Source organism: Thermobia domestica, chromosome 2, assembly GCF_964235325.1.
Source record: "Thermobia domestica chromosome 2, izTheDome1.hap1.1, whole genome shotgun sequence".
NCBI classification, from domain to species: Eukaryota; Metazoa; Arthropoda; class Insecta; order Zygentoma; family Lepismatidae; genus Thermobia; species Thermobia domestica.
In genome coordinates, this window is record NC_137455.1 from 66577483 (window position 1) to 66604739 (window position 27257).

Genomic DNA, 27257 nt, shown 5'->3' on the forward strand with positions numbered 1-27257 from the left:
TTCACTTAATTTTCATCTGTCTTTTTTAGACTGGTGTTCAATCTAAGAGGATCTTTAGCAGTATTTGTGATTCACGTACCATAGTTTGAGAAACATTGCTCTAAACTGTTTAATTTTGCATAGAATGTTTCTCGGAGTTTCTGTAACTAGTATATCTTCGTGGGAGAGCATTCAGTGATTCGTTGTAGTAGTATTATCTACGTAGTAGTATTACGTAGACCTAAGAGATTTAGCGTTGATAAAAACAAATAGAACCATCTATTGGAAGTGAAAAATATCAAGAGAATTGCGCGAGATCTTCAAGCAGTAGCCATGAGATCAAAGCATTGTACTATCATTCTGTTTGTTATTTATTTCATTGTAATTTCTTGCTGCGTAATTCAATCAATGTTGTTTATTTTAAGCCCTCCATTGCAGCTGCAGCACAGGTGTGCGTATCAATTCATTGATTGTTATATGCTATACGTGACGTTTCCCAAGTTCGTTAACAAATTGATGCTTCTATGCTTCAAGCAGAACAAGTTAAGTTATGCGTATTGTATGTTACGTTCAATGTGAGATTGTAGTGCAAACTTATGTAATCTGTAGTGCTGTTTACGTAAGGAATTTAGTTTTTTTTTTCTTTTTAATTATACAAATCGGAGAGTCAAAAGGGAGCTACAGAATCAACAATCGGGAGTAAAAGTTTTTTCGTTTATTTATTTGTGTATTCATTTATTTTACTTTCGGATAAACAAAAATTAACCATATGATAATACAAAAATAGAACCAAAACTTCCAGACGGATGTTCATAAGAGTATATCTTAGTATGGAGAGGAAACGTTTTCTGGCTAACAAGTTAACTGTAAATTGTAATTAAACAAGTTTTAGTAAAGAATGTAGCTTGAGTATAGGCGGATCCAAGATGTACTCTTGGGGGAGGAGAGGGAGCTACTTAGAGTTACTATAGTTTTATTTATGAACAAACCCGAGCTTTTTCATGTGCTACTGTGGATCCCCCTATAAGCTAGCTTTAGAACATCAAATAAAGACCAAATTGATTACTGGATGTATGCCATTACCAAAGAGGATTTCCTTCTCATCCCCCTTGTAATTCGCACACTCTCCACAGATATAGACACGAAGCGTCAAGAACATTTTTTACACAACGACTGTAGTAACAATAATTATATAACTCGTGATATCAATATATTTACGGAGTAGGTTACATTCTGTTGCTAGTTAACATGGAACATTGAAAGGTTTTACAACTGATTTGAACGTTTCTATTGGTGAAAGCAACAAACAACAAAATTGACCCGAACGGAAATCTAACCCGGGACCCTTTGCACGTGAGCTGCACATGCTCCTAATTCTACCACATCGTCACTTGGTAACTTTGCGCGTCGTATCATATATGCGGTGAGTCGGAAACTTTAAGACAGTTTTTCTCCGCTGTTTTTGGCTATTGTGCTCTCCCCGTTTGTAATATTAACACTTTAAGTGTGCACTACTACCTCTCGAAAGATGGTCCCGAAGTTCATGTACCAGAGTCTGCTTTCTCCTTGTTAGTATATAAACTCTATTCAAAACAACTGGACATATGCCACAGCGTTTTCCAAAATTCCACTTTTAACGAGAGAAGAGGAGCAATTTCTAGTTTTTCCTTCAATTTATAAAAATGACTTTGAGTTTGTTAATATCATCATTAGGGGGAAAGAGGGGTTAAACCACTTGAAATGAATTTTTGAACACTGTTAGCACTTAAACCGACATTGTTTGTTTGTTTGTTTTTTTATTTCACTTTGATTAAAATGTTATTCTAAGGATGAAAAGTGTTTAATTTTCCGCGAAGAATGATACCATAATCATATTCTTGCATGCAAAGAACGGAAGCAACGACAGAAACAAGAGGTGCGAGGCTGCAGGCCGAGCAAATCTAGCGGGCTGGAGGCGAAGTTCGCAGCTAGCCAAAGGCTAATATAATACATTCTTCCTGTTTGTTTCAGATATGGTTTTGGTATTGACGAATGAATGTTTCTTGTTTCTTTGCAGAACAAACACTGTTGGCAGTGAATGCAGTGGAAGATTTCAAGCTACGAGAAGAAAAATCACTCATCAGTCTGCAGTACCTGACGAAAGATACTACAATTTTAGTAGTAATGAAAGTATAGGTCCTCCAGGTAAGCTCTTGGAATGAAAAGACATATTTGGAACATCCTGTTTCTTGTATTTGTTTTCAGCAGGGATATAGTGTAAGATATTGTGGCATTAACAGTAGAGTTGTTTCTTTGAGGTACTGGTGACTTTTTCTAACGTGCAGCAGAGCTACAATACTCCTTATGCATTATAATAAAATTTTACTTTTACAGATTTCATGATAAGTTGTCACTTCTGATTTTTTTAATTTAAAAAAAATTAGAGCGTACGCTCAGTAATGTAGCACGTTATCACGATCCACCATTGCTTTAACGTCTCAAGATCTGGTAATTGATGGATGATCGAAGTTTAACGTCTTTTTATAGTATAAAGGTCGTATGAGACGTGAACTGGTGTTTTCAGTTGGTTCCAAACCTTTACGCGGATTTGTATCCATGGTAATTGCCCCCTCCCCCCCTCTCTCTCTCTCTCACACACACACACACGAGGAATTGAACCCGAAACCACACACAAATATGTGTGTCTTAATCACTTGTCTACATAAGGGCACTTAAACCCTGTTGTTTTGCGTGACAATAGTATTTTTAATAAATTATTTTTTAAAAAATATAGTATTCTTGTAGTTTTCTTCCCACTTCACTTAAATTAAAACCAGAAAACTTTGTTTCTTTTCATGATGGATCAGTCTACCCTTTAAGATTGGTTTGCTATCAATTATTTAGCTACGGTGATATATGAGTAGAATTCTGTATTAGGCTATGAGAATAGTGTATTAGGCTATGATAATAAATAGTGAGATTGATTTGTGTGGTCTGGTGGTGGAATAAAATTCTAATGTGCAGTACAGGGTGTTTGTAAAAGAACTCTCTAGTTTTAAGTATAAATTTAATTTAATTAAATGAATGAAAACTTACATCAATTAGTACATATCATGAAAGAGAATTCCTTTGTTTAATGTTTGTAGACTTCAACGTGGGATCCATTTGTGGTCCTGCACACGTCGAGACGATATTCCACTTCTCGCCACGTATTCACAACATTTCAGGTGTAACTGTCCCAACCGCCGCGACGATTCTTTCCCGTAAATGATGGATGTCTCTGATCTTGTCACTGTACACATTTTTTATGTGGTCACAAAAGAAAAACTCCAGTGGGGTTAAATCTGGTCTTCGGGGTGGCAAAGGTATTGGGCCAGCCCTCCTATCTACCTTCCTGGACTGAACTGAGGAAACAGAGGGAAAACACTGCACTGGTGCCGTCTCAAGGTCAAGCATACCTGCCAACTGCAGGGAACCAAACTTGGAGAGTTGATGAATCAAACACCACAAACTAGAATAGTGTATGTCACTTTGTACAGATTCAAGGACACATTAAAACTAGGGAGTTCTTTTTCAAACACAGTGTATTTTAGTGATCGATTAGAAAACATTCAAGATGCAAATTGAAAAATAACTGAAAAACTTATTTAAGACTTAAGTGCTTTGATTTTAAGAATGTCTTTTCCTTTTAAAATACTTTCTATCATCAAATTATTGAATCAGACTAGAAAATAATGGTTGCTTTTGGCTTGTGTTGAATCCTTGATAAAGCTTCCTGGATATATATCTGACCGCTTAAGCACATAACTTTTTATTTGCGAAGATGAAGGTCGTCCAATCATCTCTATTGCTTCCGGTTTCCGTTTATCACTGCTGGCTGTGGTGAGTAGTTTCCGGAAGGTAGTTACTTGTAGACAGGGGAAAATACTTTCTCAACTGTTCTTTTCCACCATTCGAGTTACAGATTTCAGTTGTAAATTGGAACGTGGTCTAACACAGTTTCGTGCTGTTTTGAAATCACCTGATTGACGATACGCAGCGGAATCTTCAGCATTCGAGCAGTTTGTTTGTTTATGTTTTGAATTTAACGTCTCTTTTCCATATCGAGGCTGTATGAAACATGGACAGCTTAACGTGAAATCCAAACTACATGAGCTTCGTGGAATCGAATCCAGGTCTCCGGTGCCGAAGACGCGTGTATTAACTGTTCAATAACGAGGAAGCTCTAAGCGGGTAGCTTGCATGTTATATGTCACTTTCAGTATCCAGCAACCGCTCTTCAGTGTTACCAAATCTTTGATATGAAAAATCGCTAAACGAGAGACAAAATGACTCCAATTTTGGATGGAAAGTCGCTAAACATGGAAGCCATAATATTTTCGACATAATTAACAATACAAAGTATTTACCTAGTGTAAAATTGAAAAATTCATAAAAAAAATAAAAGTCCATAGAGGAAATAATCACATCCACTTTGCTTTAACCCACATTTTTAGGCCACAACCAGGCCTGTAGCCAGCCCAAAAATGTAGGGGGGCCCGACTGAAGTTAGGGGAGGCGATCCAACCATAGTTAGTTCAACACCGTATTATACTTCAATTGCAAGCCTACCGTGAAAAGTTTAGGGGGCAGCGAAAATTTAGGGGGGCCGCCCTCCCTAGACCCCCTCTGGACACGGGCCTGGCTACAGCTAATCGTCTTACTTGCTAACGGTAATGCTGTATTACTTGTGCTTCTCAATGGAAGTTGTGCAAATTAAAGGTTGTTGAAGGGTGGAATTTACCTCTATTAAAGTGCACGGGAACACAACAAAACAGGATTGTGAAGGGATAGTCGTGCCTAATTCGTCGTCGCGTGCGCTTATCAAAGCATACATATACTCAGTGGCGTATTTAGGGGAGTAGCTATTGGCCTCAAGCCCCCAGAAATAAATTTGTTATGTGCACAACTTTATTAAAATTTGTCGGCATCCAAAAGGAAAAATATAAGTGCTTATTCACGGGTTGTGCATAGCCTCTCCCGAAACAAAATCCTAAATAGCCTACGCCACTGCATATACTAAAAAGAAATTATTATCAAAATTAATCTATTATAGAACAAGTTGTTCACAGCACAAAAGTCGCTGGATTTGTAAGTCGCCATATCATCATTTAAAAGTTACCAATCTGAAAAATGATTTTTTGTTGCTACCTTGAAAGTTAAATCCTTAAATTTAGCGATATATTTTTCCAAATTGGCAGCACTGACGCCCTTGCTAAAAATCAGTTAAGTCTACAACAGAAGGTTCGACTCATTTCTTGATTTCAAGAATGTTACTACGCATAAACCAGGAAAAGTAGTAAATTTAGTCATCGTAATAATATAATAATCTGAAATGCAGAATGCTTGTCTCTCTGTAGATAAGAGATTTTTAATATTTGGGGATCTCAGTCACGTATTTTTTAAATCATGCTTGATCCTAGCCATAGGAGCGAAGTACACGGTTCTAATTTGTCGAAGTATTCCGTTCCTCGCCACGTAATACATATAGCACAAATCAAACGCCAACTGCTGTCGGTTCTCGTGGTCGACCATGCTAGCGCATAGGCTACTAGTTGAAATCGCTTTTGGGGTGGGTTGAAATCCGACCCAGGGAAAGTTTTTAATTTTTTTTATTTTTAAAAATTTTAATAACACTTTTATCATTAAAATAAGATAAAAATAATACTTATTTGCCCTTGAACGTAATATATAATACATAAAAAGTGATTTACTTACGTTACTAAACATAGCTGAGCGAGCGTTAGCGAGCGAAGGGGGTTAGAAGCCCCGCAGGCAGTGGCGGCGGTTGGACGTTAAAAGTGGGGGGGGGGGCAAGACATGATCTGAATATTTGCATATAAATGTTGGTTTTCCTGCTTGTTTCTAATATTTTGTTTGACGAAAGGTTGTATAACTAATAGGATACTATCTTTTTCAGTTAAAATATCGTGTGTCGTATTTCATATTTTATTAAGTAAATTGACAAGACCAACGCCAAGTAGGTACTAGCAGTTTGTACTGTTAAACAGCGAAGATGTAAGAAGAGATTTGTTCCTTGCTCGTGAACATCTTAAAATTCTGTCTGGAAAACTGTGTGACCAGATTATTGAATAACAAATTTGCAAAACAAATAAATAGAAAAGATAATATTAATCATAGTAATAAATAATGATGCTTGTTTTCAAAAGTCATATTCAAACAGGGATTAATGAACAACTTAATTTTTAATTCCACACATGCTATTAGGTATATGGTATTACTCGTAGAAAATGAAAGACAGTAAATACTACAAGCATATGCTACGACATTTAAAGAAATATTTGCTTTTGCAACTTCCCGAAACATATTCGTTGCCATTAGGTGCAATTTTCACTTTCTTGGAGCTAATCAAAACACAAAAATGCTTAGAATCACTCCATACTCCAGTTATACAAAATAACCTAAAACCTAGAATTATGTTGAATTCACTAAATTTAATTGTATGTACACTCGTACATCCCAAACACACCACTTCACTCATATATTACACTACAAAACAATGGAAAATATAGAAGTTATTTCTTATCACGCTTTTTTCCCTTACTTTAGAAAGAAGAATAGACATTATAGGAACTGTCAATTTTTGTGCAATTAAAAATAACTTGAGAAAGACTTTTTTTTTTCTTTCGCGAAATGCTCTCTGAATTAGTTTCAAAGTGGCTGACTAACATATCGAGCCCTTGTAAGAAGTGAAAATATGCTGAAATTGTTGTGCTCCAATAGGTTAATTTGGGGTTATTTTCTGTGGCAATTAAAACGCAATTCTTGTAGTTTTCTTTACTCCACGGGAAGACAACCAATACGTACTCACGGAACGGCAAATATATGGCACCATTTTTACTATGAACCAGTAATACATACAAAAACAATCGCCGCCCATGCCCGCAGGGCTAGTTTTTTCCACCTTGAGCCCCATAATAATACCACGTGACAATACGTCACACTCGGATGATGCAACTTCGATGTAAATTTACCCTCACCCGCTTCCTTGTGGCAAACAATACAATTGGCTAGGATAGCGCGAGAAAAAAATTTATATGCATCTCAGCCATGTAAAACATAGGAAAAGATTTGCAGTCCGGGAAAACAGAAAACATGTCAGTTCTGATTATTCAATTTACCAAAATTGTCTTGCATGTCAACAGTATATACTAGAAGACAACGTTGCTAATAGATATCAGATTTAACCAGCTGGATTGCTAAAGCATTTTCCGAAGCTGGCTGGGATCAGGGAGACATGGGTCTCTGTAGATTTCCCTTTTTCGTGTAAATTGTTCCGAACAATGATCCAAAAGATTATGAAAGTTTGCCGGAGGGCTAGGTCGTGGATTGTGAACTACAGGTACAAATATAGTCTGAGTGAGGTCTACACTGATATACTTAATAATTTAGTGATAATATGTTCTTGACAGTTGACAAGACTTCTCTCGCAAAAATTAAATGTTATTGTAATATGTTTCCGTGTTTACTTAGAATATCTTCATTATATTCTTTTTCTTTTTTTTTTTTCAGTGGGTCGCGGGAAACCGAACTCCAGTCATGTATCCGATTCTTCCGGATATTCTGCTAAAGACGTTCGATTTTTGGAATCAGCCAAAGATCAACAGTTCCTTGATGAAAGACTTGTATTAGTGTCCTCAAAGAAAGTTCCATTTCTTGTGTTTTCCTCACTGCCATACAACAAACCGTATCGGATGGGCAAGTAAGTACATCATGTTGATCTTGATGATGTATTGATTTTTTTGTTATGAACAGCACTGCATGCAAAGGTGTGACATGCCGTGCAGGAAGTTAAGTTTGCTGCTAACAGGGAGCAATCGATGCTGTTCATGTTGTGTCTATAAATATTGATATCGAGACAGCACTCTCTCTTTCTGTTCCTGATATAAATTAATTTCTGTGTAATTCTTCCACTAACTTTTACGACTTAAAATCCCAAAGTCTAGGTTTTTTTTTTTAAAAAAAAGTACAGAAATAAGCGTAGGGTTAAATATAAAACTCTATATAGGGTGAGCCATAAGTCGCTTGACACTACCCAGCAAGCAAGCACGGCCACGATAAATCTAAGTTTGCCCGTAATTTCCCCTCGATAGATTTAATCTTAGAGATTCTCCTGTGTATGGCTTTGCCAAGTATGAATTTTATATCATGCTTCGAGTTCAGATAGCCTTGACGTATAAATCTATATACCCTTAGACCAGATACAAGAACGAAGTCAGCACAAAATCTTTGAGTGTTAGACTTAACCTTAGAGATTCTTTCTGTGTATGGTTTTGCGAAGTGTAAATTTTAAGCCATACTTGACAGGTGTATTAATTGGTTACTCTTATATTAGGTATTATTTGAACACAAACAAACTATTTGCTGAGCAAAACAATATATTCACATAAAAAACTACATACGTGTTACAGTTTCACCAATAACACTTTGGCTTCATCAGACACTATGAGTAACATGAGAAATGTGCAGTCTTATGTAGGTATTATTGACAAATCTGAAGGAAGGTTGCTATCGAGGAAGTAGCAAGTTTTGTATAGCCTTGGTTAGGTCTGCAGCCGTGTAAATGCAAGCCTGTGCAGGCCTACAGACTTAGCCTTAAAGGCTTGAGTAAGACTATTAGTTTAGCAGTTATTGAGTTTTCAGTTGAGTGGAATAGCTGTAGGTGATTGACATGAACATTTACAATACACTGAGTTCGTGATAATACGTTGTAAGAAGTGATCAGTTACTGCTACTGTATAATCGGTGGAGAACTACTATCAAACGACTATATTTAAGAAGTCCTTGAGGAGGACTTTTGGTAGGCCAGGAAGAAGGTAGGAGAGTGATATAAAATTGGATCTTACGTTAAAATGACGGTAATTACAATTCCGACTGGGTTAGCGTGGGACGGGATCAATCTATTGATAGGGTTTCTTTTTTGTGGTGGTAGTGCTATGGAAGATTTGGAGCTAGTACAGTGCAGTAGTGTAGTGAGATAATGTTACTACACGTCTTAGGAGAGTCACTGGGAAAGGGCACGGGGAGAGTTTGAGAAACATATGCTTTTTTTTAGGTAAATTGTATAGTAATACGCTAATAATAAACGTGGAAGTATTATGTCGGGAGACGTCTTTGACTCTCTCCCCTGGCAACATATGAAATTAAGAAGTTGTGGATTCGATTCTTGTGCGATCATTCTGACTTTGTTCTCTTTCACTAGTTTAGCATATTTCTTTTTTTCTTTTTTTTCACAGTGCCATCATTGTTTTACTGTGTCATCTATGACTCTCCAGTTATCTTAAAGAATAATCTGAAGCACACTACAAATAAATAACTAAAACATAAATAAATAAAAATAAAAAAACAAATCTGGTGATCCTTGCAACGAAAAAATTAGACTGCTTTTGGAAAATATGAAAAACACACGTTCGACTTTTTTGTTGTTGGCAACTTTTTTTGTAAATCTTGTATTTTAATGGTTTACACCAGGGGTAGGGAACCTGCAACCTTCCACAGTCATGAAGTGTGATCTTATGTCGCTGTTGTGAAAAATGTTAGGCTAAATTATATAAGAAGACTTTCAAAATATACTTCTGAAAAAGTAAATGAATGATATATTTTCTTACTTTATATTTTTAATATATTATTAATCATTTACATGAAAATATACAACTCTATAACTGTAAAATAATTACAAAAATTGGGTATGTTCGAAACTATCATATGCGACATTATATCTTGGGAAATATGCATTGTCAATATGACCTTTAAAACAGAAAAATAGTACCCTGTCCCTGGTCTACACTGACAACAACAAAATGGAGGCAGGGGAGATAATTATACTCTCTCATTATCGAATGATTTCAACTCCAGATGAATCTCATTTAAAAAAGAAAGAAAGAAATATGCATGTATTAGATTCGAATGACAAATCCTATTGTATAGATTTTCGTTTGAACACATCGATTCAGGCACGTATACAGGAATTAATTTGAGATTAGGTGACGAAATTCAATATAAGTGTAAATTATATGTAAAATAACCCTAAAACTACATCAGACAAGTCGAAATTTCGACAACGGTCCGGATCCTCAGGACCTGTATACATCCCTACATCGATTCATACACTAGTTTCATAGATGCCCAACTTTTTTTCTGGGGGGGGGGGATACGCCCCCTTTTGCCACAGGGACGTCCGTACTGATTTTAATTCAAGTTCGTAATCCCATACTTTGTCGACCCATTCAAAGCAACAAGCACTTCCCCTTCCTGTAGGTGATACGCAATAATACATATCATGTCTTCTCGTTAGCCACGACATACCAGGTATTACATCATTCGCCATGAGATATTGGCGTCACGCAAACAAATTATCGTTTGTAGGTAATCATGATCAGTAATCCCATAAAGCTCATTTACGCTCACGTTTGAATCCCAGAATTTCCAAAAAAAAATTCTTCCTTAATGAGGAAATACCATGCACCACAATTCGGAAACGTGGATTTTTGGACAGAACAAATTAAAATGGGGATGTTTTGGCAATATTTACAAAGTTAATTTTTATACGATTTCGGAAGCCCGTCTCTTTGAACTACATGCGTTGATAGGGACTTTTTGTTTTGCTTTCGCTTGTAGAATCACCCTGCAAAGTTTGTTCTCATAGTTCGTGAAAATATATGCAGTAATTTGACGCTAAATGAGAATATGGTATGAATTACTTTGATGAGTTGAAATGGCCGAAATTATAACACAACTAGGTTTGAAGATATTGATTTAAAGGGGCATTACCTATTAATTGCAGAATTTAACTTACACTATCATAAAAAAAAAACTTTATAAGATTTCCTTAGTTTGTTGTAGTATGGTGCTTTTATTTTCGCAAGTGGCCCTTGCCGAAAGCTCACAAATCTAATTCTTCCTCCTCTCTTTTCGCAAAAAAAAAATCTGAAGTCTGTATTTAGCTTATAAAAAAAATACAAGTATGGTTACCCTGGATTATATAAGAAATACCCCACATACATACATATTTTTTTCTTAATTTCTTGCCTCATCTAACTTTCCTTAAGTTTCACTATGAAAATTTTGTTATTTCTAATTTCTAAATACACATTTTAATTATTTTTTCAATACTTTGTACATTATTCTTTTCAAAGTAATCGTATCTTCAATAAATCAAGTAATGATAAAAGCTTTATTCGTAAGGAACACTGCATATACACTGTAATTTGTATTAGTCCAAAGTGATTCAGATGATTGTTGTATTTTAGATAGTCTACACTACACGTGGATTAGTTTAGACAGAGGAGACAGTTTAGACGTCGCACTCACCTGGCTAACACGTGATATTTTAACGAACCTTGACAACTATGAGGCATGTCCATGGATTCACTACCACCACCTGCGGTGTACTTTCTTTCCCTGAAGAAGTAACGTGAAGGTACAATACCAACAGCTGCCCCTACAATATATATTAATAGAAAGTAACTGAGATTCTTACCAAATAAAATATAATTTACAAACATTGATATGAAATTCTGTTAACTTTAATGTTCGTTCATCAAGTACAGACAAACTTCAAAAGAACCTAAAGTATTCATTTTCACAACACTGTGCGTTTCTTTCAATTAGTGGGCGCAAACTTTTGTCCACAAAACTCAGTCTATTTCAGGGTTTGAGCACAAGAAACTTGTGTGCAGAGGTAAATATTACTGAGCTTTCGTGGCTCCGGTGTAGGGGCTGCTATGGCTCAGTTGTAGAGCATTTACCTCTGGTGCATGGGGTCCTTGGTTCGATCCCAGTTCGCCCCAAGTGAACGTTGTGGTGGACAAACACCATGTGCGTGGGTTTTCCTGGGGTTCTTCAGTTTCCTCTCACTTTCTTCATTCCACCATTTCCTTCATTTCTAATCATCACCGTCACCTTTAGCCTAGCCGTCATAACCGTGGGACGTAATTTCATTTCATTTCAAGGCTCCAGTGATACTCCTTTTGGAACGATTAAGTATATAGGACATAAAAAGTTTTTACTTCCAACTGCTAGCATTCAAAATTCGTGGTGGTGTAATAATTTTTACAACAGAGGTATCCACATCTATTTCTGATGAGGTTGAAGTGATGTATTCACTACTTTGTCAATAGACGGATTCGCAATATGAAGAACTAAGTTTACGAATCAATAAATCTCAATTAAAATAACAAATCAAAGAAAGAAAAAGTAGGAATTAATGTCATACTCTCAGAAAATCTGAGAGTTATTGTGAAGGCAGCTGTTTGGAATAATTTGGGAAGATGACGTCTTACAAAAGCATTACAGAAAAAAGATTGAAGAACGAGCGTCTAGTAGGACAGAGGATGTAGATACAAAGTAATTTGATGCAGAATAAGGATAGGGTATGAATAAATATAAATGAACGAAATTATAAACTAGAACTGCAAAGGCGTTGGTTAAAGAATGAATCCTTTAATTATAAATGGCTGTATCTATTAATTGCAGGGTTAAAGTTGCTCTATCATTTTCTTTAGCATTTTCTTCATTATTCCGAAGACTTCCTTAGCTTTTTTACAATATTCACTTACATTCTCAACTAAAATCTGTATTTAGCTTATGAGAAGAAAAAAAGTATGGCCACCCTGAATTAGTAAGAAGGTTCCACATACATTTTTTTAAAAATTTCTACCTTTTTTTCTTAACTTTAAGATTCCTATGAATAAATGTTACTTTTAAGTTCTCTAAACATTTAAGTTATTTTTTCAATACCCTATACATTATTCTTTTCAAAGTAATATTTTTGTCAATAAGGTTACATTAAAAGCTTGCGGTAGAAACATCGTCACCCAAAATTTCACCTGACCAAAATCTCGTGTGCCAAAATCTTGCTGGCGCAAGACTCATAGATCGAAATCTCCCTGGGATAAGATTCGCAGGCCGATCTCCTCATAACAATAAGAGTTTCTGGGATTAAAATAATAATAAACATAATAATAACAATAACACAGGACGAGAAGTGCTTACTTTAGACTCTAGAAGGTAAAAAGAGTTGACGCGTTCAAAGTGAATGGGTGTATCATTTATTCATCGAATCTATTTTAGTTCAATTAATCGTTGAACGTGAACTGCGAAGATTCTTTTTCCCGAAGGAAATGTTATTATACATGTCTCTCCTGCTTTGAACCAAGGACGAAAAAAAAGTACATGAAAGCCATTGCCAATATATAATATATATAATATGTAAATGAAAGTGACGATATTTGTGACTTACTTTTGAGCCACCCAACCGATTTCGATCAAATTTTCAACATAGATAAAGTTCGGCCTGGGATGTTTGTATCATTTCACTTTGACGGCGCAACTTAGATGAGGGAGAGATATATAAAAATGATCGAAAATGACCGCCGATAGTGTCGGAAATCCATAGTTTTCGGGGTCGCTGAGATGAACAATGACATTTCCGGTGCCTTTGAAAACCAAATTCTTCCCCCGTTAGTTCTCCCCGTGCGAAGAACGGGCATTCTGCTAGTATGATATATTCAAGGAATTGCTTTTTTATCATCTGTCTGAGATATAAAGAAAGATTTGAGGTATTTTTTTTTTCACCATTCCATTGGGGAATATGTTTAACATTAGTTCCATTTGATTCTTCCTCCCCAAATCAGTATAAATTACAAATGTAGTCTAGCGTGTGTACTTTTACCATTTGAATGATTTTTTTTTTTTAATGATGGAGAGTTTGGTGAATACTCTTAATCAATATAATCAATATAGCCTTCAAACTTCTTTCAATTATTGTCATCTGTTGTTGTAACGTGACAACCTATTTGTCGTAAGAATCCATGTCAATTGCTTCCATTAACTTGTGAGTATGGTATCATTAAGAAGGTCACTTCTCACATCATTCTGGTTTTATTTTTGCTGTGAAAAGAAAAGAAGAGTAAAGAACATCCATCTGATTGTGCCATCTTCGTCTTTGATGTGAGAAGGTAAGTAACGGAGTCTCCTTGAGATGTTCAGAAGTGGAACTAATTAGGCATTTTTGTTACTTGTTCAACATGGTACATGTTTTGCTTCTCATGCTACATAGAATTGTGTACAAGTATCAGTACAGAAGAAAGCGAATATTTGTTTTTAGGTTGATAATGAAGCGTCTGCCCTGGCTACTTTCAGTTTTTCTTGAAATGGATAACGTTACGTTAAGAATGGAGCTATAAATAAAGAAGAGTTGGTAAGTTGCCAATCATAGCCAACTAAACACAAAAATAATTAAAATAATTTACATAGGGTCTATAATAGTCATTTCCAACAGGCTAACAGTCTGATGTAGGAGCGGTCTTTTGCGATCCGAGCCAGGACACAAAAAACTGGTTGAGAAGAATAGAGGGAGATGGAATGGAATAAAATAAGTGTTAGCAGGACAGGGTTAAAGTGAGAGGGAACGCGGGAGTACGTCATTCCTCCACTTCCTAAAAAAATACAATGGACAAAGATAGGCACGGGGGACGGCGTAACGTCATGCATCCTCCTACCTTCTCAGATCTACTTTTACCCCTGTGGGAGTGTAAAAACCATGAATCCACTAATTTTGTATGTGTAAAACTATCGACTACGCCTTGATTGCCTGTCACCACTGTGACCTATTAGACCCTAACGCTAAATTTATAGTCTTCTTTTTGCACCCTTTTTGTGTGGTTTGCTGAGAATATGAGCAGAAATCTGACATCACAAAACATCTAGTTGGTAATGATTGGTCTATAGCAATACTTTTTTTTAATTAATTGAAAATAAACTTCAAAATGTCTTAAGTCCACAATTACGACGATTTTTGTAATACTTTCTTTCTGAACGCGTTGAGACAATGAAGCTTTCTAAAGAAGTCGATTCTTTCTAGGATAAATTCCCCGAGCTCTTTCCCTGAATTATTCAGTGTGCAACTTAGGAATGAAAGATTCCAGTGCTCATCCATTATTGATTGGAATTGACGTCTGGAGGTTCATTTACCCTTGCAACAAAAACACTTCCATATTTTTTTTTTTAAAAATATTAGAAGAAATGTATGTTCCAAAGAATATGTATGTTCCAAAACGTTATCATACTTATTCGATAAGCATATTTTATGGCATTGTATTGTACAGTTTTTCGTTATACTATAACTTGATTCTTCTTTTCCAATACGTTGTTTTGGTATAATATTTTGAAACAGAATCATGACAATAAAATTCCCTTCCGCAGAGGGAAGGGGAAATTGCCCGGCGAAGATTTCTGTTCCAAAGATGAATTTCATCCGAAATAGATTTTGTCGTAGATTGGGAACGGCCAACGCGTCAATTGATAAGTCATAATAAGAAATAGTCTGTGGTGATATGTTCTTACACTGTCCTTGCACTATCGATTCCAAAGCGGGGGAACGCGGTGGCTCAGTGGTAGAGCGTTCACCTCTGATGCATGGAATCCTTGGTTCGATCCCAGCTCACGCTAAGTGAACTTTGAGATGGACAAATACCGTGTGCGTGGGTTTTCTCGGGGTTCTCCCGTTTCCTCCCACTGTCTTCATTCCATCATTCCCTTCATTGCTCATCGTCACCATCTTCTTTAGCCTAGACGGCTGGGACGTAAAACTTCGAGATTTCATTTCATTTTTCGATTTGAAAGCGATAAAGAAGTTGATTAATTCCAATAAAATAACCAGTATAAAGCAGTTCAATTTGTACAACTTGAATAAGAACAAATAGAGCTTTAAATAAGAATCTTTATACTTAGTAATCATTTTAGTAGTACTTTTGTGTAATAAAATGTTATAAATGTATTTTTTTTTTATTAATTCATAATAGTCGTAAGATCGTAGTCTTTTTTTTTTTTTTTAAAAAAAAAACTCATTCCTTTATTCGAAACAAAATGTCTTTCCTGTGCATTATTTACAGGAAACCTCACTTTTGGATTATATAAGTTATTTTTTGTGAGAGAACATATTGCTGCTTACGTGAGTATTGTGAATCTCAGATTCCTAAATAGGGTGCGAGGAAGGTGGAAGGAGAGGTAAAAAATAAATAAATAACTCAGCTTTCTTTCTCTTTCTCTCTCTCTCTCTCTCTCTCTCTCTCTCTCTCTCTCTCTCTCTCTCTCTCTCTCTCTCTCTCTCTCTCTCTCTCGCTCCCTCGTTTTTTTAAATTTTTTTAAAAGCTGTGGCCCTCCACCTCACTATTAAACACGATTATAATGGCCCTCACATTCATTTTAATTTGACATCACTAAAAATGGTGGAGGAGAAAAGAACAATTTTAGATATTATTAAGAAGAGGAAGAGGAACTGGTTGGAACATTGGCTAAGAAGGAACTGTATCATGAGGGACGTGCTAGATGATATGGTGGGAGGAAAGAGAGGGAGGGAGCGAAGAAGACTACAATTAATGGATGATATTCAAAAAACCGTACGTGAAGACGAAGAGGTTAGCGGAAGACCATGGAGTATGGAAGATTCTCAGTTGCAGCAAGTGACCTGCCAATAATGTAACCAGATATTAACATAAATAGACCGCCAGTAATTTCTGAAATGAAAAATAAACCTCAAAATTAAAAAAAAAAAAGAAGAGCCACGCCTGTCTTAGAAAAATCTAGCATTATTATTCTGTTTTCGCAAAAATGTATTTCCATAAATTTCAGTCTTATTATTATTTTCATCGTAGATGTGATCCTAAGAAAGATGTGGCTAGAAGAAGACATGCCTCTGGTGCTCGCCCTCTGTCCATGATAAATGATGGTCTTGATCCTTTTGACCTCTTAGGCTTAGAAAGAGGACAAGATGGACAGGTATAGACAATATTTTTATCTTCTAGGGGTTAAAGTCAGTAGTTTTCCTTCTTTTTATGTCCTTAAGGGACTGACACACTAAAAATAATACAAAATTTACCATTTTTCTTTTGCTTGCTTTTCATAAGTGAAAGGAAATAATAAAATGCAACTTACCACAATCATAGATAATGTTATTCTACAACAGAAAATATGAACCTAAAGAATTTTCAGTGTTGCCAGAATAACATTTCCCCCAAAATCTAAGTTAAGGCAGCGACTAGAGGAACGAACTGCATTTGATTACGTATCATGTTGTTTTGGTATCCTGTGAACTACTTCTTAAATAATGGTTGTATTTAGTTTGTAATAAACAAAATAGTTTTAACATACTGTTATTAAAATTAAATAATCATATTATATAAAAAGTAGTTCACAGGATACCAAAACAACATGATACGTAATCAAATGTATTGAGTTCGTTCCTCTAGTCGCTGCCTTAACTTAGATTTTGGGGGAATGTTATTCTGGCAACACTGAAAATTCTTCAGGTTCATATTTTCTATTGTAGAATAACATTATCTGTGATTGTGATAAGTTGCATTTCATTATCTCATTTCATTTATGAGAAAACAAGCAAAAGAAAAGTTGTAAATTTTGAATTATTTTTAATATGTCAGTCTCTTAAAAATAATTATTTATACTTCAATGCAAAAAGCATAAAATGACTTTTCTGACCCTAAGATTGTCATTCATGTATTAGATAATAACAGAGTTTCATACATAGCTGGTGTTAAGGTCATTGTAAATTTTATTTGAAATAGAAACTGCATGTACATGTCATTTGTTAGTGGAGAGCCAGGTAGAAAATGAAACTCAGTTTATAGAGTAGTTTCGATTAAACAATATGAAGAAATGTTTGGCCAATTGCGAGTAAGAATTCATTGATATTGCAAGGAGATGAAAGAAAAGATACCTTCTGTCAAATAGGACATCAAACTAAGATACCGTTCTTGCACTCATGTGATAGGCGTGAGAAATTCTCTGTAAAACTCTAATCAAGACATCAGATCTCAAGATTGAAACTAGTAACCTCTTGGAACAAAGCCAAAACCTAGTTATATACTTACACCCGCTCGTGTATATATATATATATATATATATATATATATATATAATATCCTTGATTGACCGTCCATTTACTGCCTTTCGTAGGCTGTTTATTTTCTTAACAGCAAATACGGTTACTTTTGACTAAATTTTCTAGTTGTATCCAATAAAACGAGAAAAATTTCGAGGTTACAAATTCAAGCGTACCTACATTTTGATGAAAGATTGACTTGACTTGATTTGACTTTTAGTCTATCGCCCCGTTCAGCAGCGAGGCTATATGAAACATGACCTACAGCTTAACGTGTTATCCGGAGCACATGAGCTCCCGCCGGATATCGAACTCGGGTCTATTTGATGAAAGAATAAAGTGACCTTTGGTTAAGAAGAATTATTTTTTATATTTCTTTCAAGTAGATTTCTAAAAATAAAAGATGCTGCTTTAAAACGACTTTACCTTGACACTTTAACAACTTATCTGGTTATGAACATCTAATAAAATTATCTTTTGAATGATGTTTAATATTATCTGTTTACTCAACAGATAACTTTTCAGTGTCATCTAAACAAACAATAATAAACAGTTTTCTTAATAATTGACATAGAAAAAAACTATTTACCTATCTACTTTTCATTGGAAAGTATTTATTGATCAGGTAGGCATAATTGTTACATAGTATCTCATTAGATTTCCTTTGAAAACGATAGTGGTAGGTCTTTTCTAAAGGTAAGAACTGTAGGCGTAATTGAGTACTTATACAATTAGTCTTGATTTTCTACACAAACTTTATTAGTTTGTTCATTACAAAGATAAAAGTAATCATTAATAGTGAAATATATGTGTAAACCATGAGCCTTGCATTAGTTGTAACTCTAAAGTCCTATGTGAAACACAGGATACAAACCACTACTGGCCAACTAGTTAATTTTCACTGTGAACTGTATGTAAGCACAGGGACTAGTAGATATTTTTTCCTCAGTCTTCTTTGTAATGCTCTTGTGAGACGTCTCTTTCCCTGATTATTCCAAAGAGTTGTCCTCATAATAGCTTTCTCGGTTTTCTGAGAGTATGACAGGGTTACTTCTCCTTTCTTTCCTTGATTTATTCTTTTATATGATTTTTTTTTAAATTTTGTAACCTTAGTTCTTCATACAAAGAGTCTATTTACAACTACTGAATTTATCAATTCACTGTAATCCCAAATAGATGTCACTGGAGTCACGAAGTACTTACCTATGTTTTATTTGAGATTTAATGATTTCGTAACCTTAGTTCTTCATACAAAGAATCGATCTATTTACAACTACTGAATTTATCCATTCATTCTCATCACAAATATATGTCACTGGAGTCACGAAGTACTTACCTATGTTTTATTTGAGATTTAATGATTTCATAACCTTAGTTCTACATACGAAGAATCGATTTATTTACAACTACTGAATTTATCAATTCACCCTAATCACAAATAGAAGTAGGGGTGTCACTGAAGCCACGAAGTACTTATCTATCTTTTATTTGAGATTTATTGATTTCATAACCTTAGTTCTTTCATACAAAGAACATATCTATTTACAACTACTGAATTTATCAATTGACTCTAATCACAAATAGGTGTCACTGGAGCCACAAAGTACTTACCTATCTTTTATTTGAAATTTATTGATTTCATAACCTTAGTTCTTCATACAAAGAATCGATATGTTTATAACTACTGAATTTATCAATTCACCCCAATCACATATAGGTGTAGGGATGTCACTGGAATCACGAAGCTCTTTCATATCGAGCGCAGTTTCTTTTGTACAAACCCTGTAGCGGACTTCGAGCTTTGTGGACAAATGTTTGCGCCCAAGAACAATTTAACGAAACACACAATGTTGTGAAAATGAGTAAGTTTCTTAGTTTGTTTCATTGAAGTTCGTTCTGTACTAATAATATGGTCAACGAACGTTAAAGGGAAACTAGTCACTAAATTTCATATAAATGTTTGTAAATTGGCTTTTGTTTGGTGTGAATTTCAGTTACTTTCTATTGATGCATATTTTAGGAGATATCATATGGTCAGCTGTTGGTACCTTCACGTCATTTCTTCAGGGAAAGAAAGTACACCGCAGGTGGTGGTAGTGAATCCATGGACATGCCTCATAGTCATCAAGGTTCGTTTAAACATCACGTGGTAGCCAGGTGAGTGCGACATATTCTGAACTTTCTATGTATCAGGCTCTGCCTAAATTAATCACATGTAGCTCAGACATGTAAAATATGACAATCGTCTGAATCAATTTGGACTAATGCAAATTACAGTGCATATACAATATTCCTATTATAAAGAAACCTTTTTAATATCCAGTTATCGGAAAAATCATGACACATTTTGGTAATAGTTGACAAGTATTGATTTGTGGAAGTACTAGAGTTATTCGCATCCATGCAATTGTTCTGTCATCAATAGCTGAAAGGTTGAGCGTCAGTGTGTACTATATTGCTCTTTGTTTGGTTTGGTTTTACAGATTTGACAACACATGGGAGATGGAAGACCAAAAATTGTTTCCTCTTTTTTTTTTTTTTTCTTTCTTCAGGAAAGTGAAAAACGCGGAACAAGCCTGTGAAAAGTTGCGTGAAGTTTACGGTAACAATACTCTACACGAAAATCAGTGCCAACTCTAGTTCACGAAATTCCGTGTTGGAGATTTTGATCTCAACGAAGTGCTTCGGTCAGGAAGACAAACCGAGGTTGAAGACAATCGAATAAAGACATTGAGTCGAACTATCGTTGTACGACACGGGAGATTGCAGAAACATTGAATATTCATCACTCAACTGTTCGCGATCATCTGAAGAAACGAATACATTACAAATCAATTCCAAAGCGTATTGTCGACAGTTGAAAAATGTGAACAAAGCCATCATCGAGAAATGGGCGGAACTTGTGAATCTTAAAGGGATCGTGTTCCATCACGACAATGCAAAATCAAACGCAAGTTCGATCACCCGTCAAAAAACTTTTGGAGCTTGGATAGGATTATTGCCACACCCACCATATTCGCCCGATCTTGCACTGTCAGACTTCCACTTGTTTCGCTCTCTTCAACAGTCCTTGCATGGTATATGAGGCTGTAAACCAGCACCTTCAGTTTTTCGCAGATAAAATCAAATTCTTCTATGAACGAGGAATTCTGCAGGTTGTTGAAAGGATAGAAGGTTATTGAGCAAAATGGGCAATATATCATTGATTGAAATGTATTTTTGTGTAATGAAATACATGTTGTAAAACATAGACCAAGTGCGTCATGACTTTTCCGACAACCTGATACATCTTACTTTATTGACAATAAGATTATTTTCAAAATAATAATGTGTGAAGTATTGGAAAAATAACTAAAATGTTTAGTGAAGTTAACAAAAATTTTTCCAGCAGACTTAAGGAAAATTGAGAAACAAAGCTAGAAATTAAGAAATAATTTCGATGCAATTAATAGGTACAGTCATGTTAAGTTAAACACTTTTTAAATCAACATCTTTAAACCTAGTTGTGATCTCTATTTCAGTTTCAGTTTATAATTTCGATCATTTCGATTTTATTCATCATAATTCATAACCTATCCTTATTCAGTAGACCATAGAAGACTGCAGCGCAAGTGACCGAAATTATAATGTTAAACCGCAACGGCGAACAGAAGTAATGATGATTGTATCTTCATGATTCTTTTTAGATAACCAGTTGAGATTTTTATCAGAGTGGAGCTTCTGCCCACCTGGAGGCCCAGGGACCCCCTTAATCCAGCCCTGCTTACAATGACTCTATGTTCTTTTAAAGTAGTTATGAGCAACAGTCGGATTCTGGGCCAAACCCCGACCGTTCATTGAATCCTTTCATCAGGCTCACTTGACCCCGTTGTTGAAAATGTATTTCTTATGCAGTCTTTTAAACTCAATTGAAAATTTTTCCCACTCTCGATCGCGTAGCGTAAAATTTATTCAGACTATTCAGAACATGGAAGGTCAAGTTTCCCACAAAAACGCTAAGTAAATATTTTTTTCTGAATTTCTTTAGTAAATATTTTGGTTACCATCATAACAGTTTGTATGTCCCTGTGATTACTGTACGATGAACTAGTTTTTTCGTTGAATATGGTTATTCAATTCTTGTGAAAATGTTATGCAATGTTTCGTACAACCCTCGACGCTAGTAAGTCCTCCGTGATCGGCCAACTCCTTGTTCTAACTTGCACATGTCTATTTTAAAATGTTCTATCACTGTGAGTAGGTTGTGTTTTTAACTCATACCTGATAAATATCTGAAATAGGTTGTCTTTATTTGGCATAGTTCCAACAAAGGACGATAATATAATGCTTTCGAAACGAAAATGAGAGTTCACATTCATTGTAGGGTTAGAATCTTGAGCTAAGAGACGAAAATTACCTGAGAAGTAAGAAAGCTTGTAGATCTTGTTCAGTACCTGCTAAAATGCGAAGCAATTGTATGTCAGGAATTTATTTAATGGGCAGAAGAAAAAAAAAACTTTATAATTTCGCATTATTATTATTATTATTATTATTATTATTATTATTATTATTATTATTATTATTATTATTATTATTATTATTATAACTTATAACTTATTCTGTTACAAGTTTTATAAACTATTTTAATTATATTGTCTCAAAAGTGAACTTTTTGAACTATGAAGTACTGATTATTGGTGATTTTAATATATCTAAAGTTGATTGGACGAATAGAAATTTTTCAAAGGATATAAATTATTATTCCAAAATCAAGGCAAAAATTTTATTTAATTTCTTAGATGATATGAATTTGAATGTTGATTCTGGGACGTCTGATTTCGATTTAATTTTATACAATACTTATGTTCAATCTAGTAATTCTGTAGCATCTCTGGTACCGCCTGATCAGTATCATGATCCCATTGCAATTATTGTTAAATTACCATCTCTAATGCAGGAGATAACAAGCGATAGTTTTTTGTTATATCAAAAATATAAAGAAGTCCAAGGGCTTCCCTGGGCCAATATTTTGCTGAATCAAGATATTGACATTGTTGCTCAAAATATTAATGATGTTATATTGAATGCAATTAGGAATAATGTTTCTTTAGTAACCAAATCAATTTCCAAATATCTGAGATGGTATTCTCGTAATTTATTTGCTCAATAAAAAGAATAATGCTCATAAGAAGTATAAAAGAACCCAATCTCTTCAAGATTATAATGTATTTTCTAAATATCGTTCTGATTTTAAGAAGCAACTTACTATTGATAAAACTAAATATTATAGTAAAATTGAGAATAGTTCAAAAAATAATCCTAAAAGATTTTAGAAGAATACGAATAACAAAATAAATGCTAAAGATGGACATAAGGCAATATTAGTTGACGACGAATTTCTCTCTGATCCTCGATTGTTATCTGAAGCTATGGCCAAGCAATTTGTAGCTATTTATCATAAAGATAAAATTAATGTGAATGACGATAATGATACTTCTATGGCCAGTCAATTTTGTAGTGATCAAATATGTTTTTCTACTAAACAGGTACTTGATGCTATTAAAACTTTAAATGTTAAAACTTCTCTAGGTTTTGATCAAATTCCGATTTTTATAATTAAAGGTATATCTGAAATAATTGCACCAATTTTGACATCATTGTTTAACCCCTTCGGGATCCTATGGTACAATTTGTACCATATGCACTTTTCATGGTACATTGCGTTATTTCTCTTCTATTTGAGCTTTTTCGTCCGTTTTTTTTTTTTCCAAGTCCAGAGGCCTTGCAGAAGACATTACGTATGGTTTCAGACCGTCCTGCGTCCAGACATAGGAGGTGATGACGTCATAAGTCAAAAATTTCTTTTCTCATTTTCTAAGCGTATGTTCAATATTTTTTGGCGGGCTTATTTTTCTACGTAGAAGATTGAAATTTTGCACAAACATTCAGTCCACGGAGTAGTATGTACCACATTTTTTGTTCCGATGTCAGTGCTAAAACAGGGGGGGGGGGGACCAGAGGGGCAAAGGGGTAAAAATAGGGATTTTTTACCCCCAAAATCCCGTTTTTCGTCATTTTCCCGCCTTGCATACATGATAGGACCACGTGAGTCATATCGTCTGAAAGGCAGTTCCATTCTGAAGAGAACGACGGTCGAATTATTGTTCTAGGGTAATTAGGGCCGTCTCAGTGAATTTTTATCCAAATATACTTCTGTATAGGGTAAAAGTGGGGCATGGTAGGGAATTTTTTTCTGGCGGGCCTATTTTTTCACGTAGAAGATTGAAATTTTGCACAAACATTCAGTCCACCGAGTAATATTTACCAGAAGTTTTCTTCCGATTTCTGCGTAAAAACAGGGGGGTCCAGAGGGGCAAAAGTTGAAAAAAGGGAAAATTTGCCCCAAAAAATCCCTTTTTTCAGGAATTTCCCGGCTTAGATACATGATGAAATGTGAATGGTACCGCCTGAAAGGCAGTTCTATTCAGAAGAGAATATGGGCGACACATGACCCTAGGTTAATTAGGGATGTCTCAGGAATTTTTTTCCCTGAGATCATAGTGTTTTATGGTACTTTGGGGCATTGTGGGAATTTTTGATAAAAATTCTCCCGCCCTTACTATTCAAGATAGAAACTTGAAATTTGGCACACACATTCAGTATACCAAGTACTATTTATCAGATTTTTTTTATGGCTACAATCACACAGAGGGGGTCCAGGGGGGGCCAAAGTTCGAGAAAAAAATTTTCCCTCCAAAATTTTCACCTTGACATTTTTTCCCGCTTCTGGTATATGGTATGAGCATGCAAGTGGTACCATTCGAAAGCCAGCTCTATTCTGAAGAGAATGAGGTATGAACCATGATCCTAGGATAAATAGTGACGATACAGTAGCTGCTTGACTGAAAGTCTAAAAAATAGCCCAAAAAGCCAGGATCCGGAAAGGGTTAATTGGAGTTAAGCATCTCATTTTTATCTAAATTTATGGAAAACTGTTGTTGTAACTCCAATTTCGAAAACTGATGGAAGATCCGTAACTGATTATAGACCTATCTCTATTCTTGACGTAATTCCTAAAATTTTTGATCAACTTATTTACAATTATCTTCATAGTTCCGTCGAACATTGTATTATTTCTGAACAGTATGGTTTTATGAAGCGTAAATCAACTGAACTAAATTTGAATAAATTTTTGATATTGGTTTTTCCTATTGTTCATAATCGTGGTCAAGTCGATACAATCTATTTTGACTTTGCTAAAGCTTTTCACAAAATATCTCATTATATTCTTCTTAAGAAACTTGATTCTTTTTAAATTCCTAAATATTTGATACTTTGGTTCGCCTCCTACTTGCTTGATCGTAAATTTGTAGTTAGATATATGGGTTGCAAGTCATCTGTGTACAAGATTTCTTCGGGTGTTCCTCAAGGATCCAATTTGGGTCCACTATTGTTTATAATATATGTCAATGACATTGGTAAATATTTGAAGTGTCCCTTTTTACCCTACGCGGATGATTTGAAGATCTTTTCCGAAATAGTAAGTAATCAGGATCACCTTAGATTACAAGCAGATATTAATTCAGTTTATCAGTGATCCATACAAAATTTACTTCCCTTGAACATGAACAAAATAAAAATATCGTTCTCTAGGAAAACGAATATATCCTATTATTCATACTCAATAAATCAGCATACAATTCAAACTGTTTCAATCAACAAAGACCTAGGTGTTACGATGGATTACAAGTTATTATTTGACCATCATGTTTCTACCATCGTATCTAAAGCTAGAAGGAATCTGGGACTTATCAAATGGGTTGCCAAAGATTTTAAAGACATTGCAACATGTAAAATCTTATATTGCGCTTATGTTCGATCCCATTTGGAATTCGCTAGTTTAATTTGGAATCGTAATCTTACTAGTATCACTCAAGGTCTTGAGTCAGTCCAGATTTCTTTCCTGGCTTGGCTAAAATATAAATTCAAATTACATGAGATGAATAATAGGGATATTCTTGCTAACCTTGATTTATTAGTTCTTGAAGTTAGGAGAAATTTAAGACAAATAAGATTTATTCATGATATAATACATGCTAGAGTGAATTTAATTGAATATTTAATTCAGTGTTATTAGTAGAATGAATTTAATTAAAGTTCCTTTGTATAACTCTAGGGTTTACCGATCTATATTATGTAACAATAAATTGGTTGGTTCTCCGCTATTTATTAGTGTTGATAAATAAATAAAAAATCTCTCAAAATTGATCTATTTGATCCGAATTTTTCTTTACTTAAGAAACAATATTTGGAATCTTTTACTTAGTAAATATATAAAATTCATCATGGTTTGGTATATTGTCTATTGAATTTTTATTGTCTTTGTTTTATGTAGGGTAATGGCAGTAAATATCGAACACCTTGGTCATTTCGTTAAGAAATAAGAAAATCAAAAACGTTGCGTACTATCTGAAATTTGTGAACACACCCTTCCAAACCTGGCCTTATAAAAATCAATAGGTCGATACGTTTCGATATTAACGAACGCGGGAAAGTTTCCTACTCTGTGGTTTTGGTGCGAGATTGGAGAAATCGCTATATTTTTTGTAAGGTGCAGCACCGCAGTAATAATCCTTTTCCCCTTGTGTGATGGCGTCATTATAAGGTATCCTTTTAATAATACGATGTGTTAATATCAATATATGTATATTCATTTGTTACAATGTTTCTTTTCAACTATCATCTTATTTGAAGGGAAAAGAAAATAATGTTCGATATTCGAGACCCATTTCGTAATATAGAAATGCCGTTCGATAGAAGAGGTTCCTTTAAGGAAAAGTGTTCTTTTGTATCGAACACTATTGTAATTCGAAGGGCTATTGGTGATTTAAATATTAATTTAACTAAGTTGTTGATTTCTTTTGCACTGAATACCGAGTTTTACACTGAATTGTAAGCCATCCACCTTGTTTCTGATAGTTCATGGGTTCAAACCGTTATAAAAATATTTAGATTTACAATTTTTAGTAATGTTTCGTCAAAGAGAACCTATCAAATCGAGGTCTTACGTCGTGCTGATCGCATTATTTCACACTCCTGACCCGGGATCTTCTTTATGTATAGACTAGTAACCCAGTTGAAGTTAATCATAAATAATTGTTTACATTTTTGTTGAGTATCCTTAACTACTGCTCAGGATTTGACAATGGGCAAAATTAAGAAACCCAACAAGGAAGGTGTCCCCAAAATTAGAATCAAACATGTTATAAAATAAAACCATTCCATTATTCGTTATCTGCCTTGACAAGCTGTTCAGCAGGTGAGGTCCGGTATGATGTTCCAAAGACAGGCATCGAGAACC

General features: G+C 34.9%; 1 protein-coding gene across 2 annotated transcripts in view; it reads left to right on the plus strand.

Annotated features, from left to right (window-relative positions):
• LOC145672537 (CDK5 and ABL1 enzyme substrate 2) overlaps positions 1 to 27257 on the plus strand; it is a 137482-nt gene that overhangs the window by 85913 nt on the left and 24312 nt on the right. The window contains exons 2-5 of one of the 2 annotated variants that reach the window (XM_081741696.1): positions 2036 to 2163; positions 7531 to 7720; positions 16674 to 16797; positions 19938 to 20074. In XM_081741696.1, the coding sequence (XP_081597822.1) occupies positions 2036 to 2163; positions 7531 to 7720; positions 16674 to 16797; positions 19938 to 20074 (579 nt within the window). The remainder of the gene's footprint in view (positions 1 to 2035; positions 2164 to 7530; positions 7721 to 16673; positions 16798 to 19937; positions 20075 to 27257) is intronic. The other variant, XM_081741700.1, reaches the window with a different exon arrangement.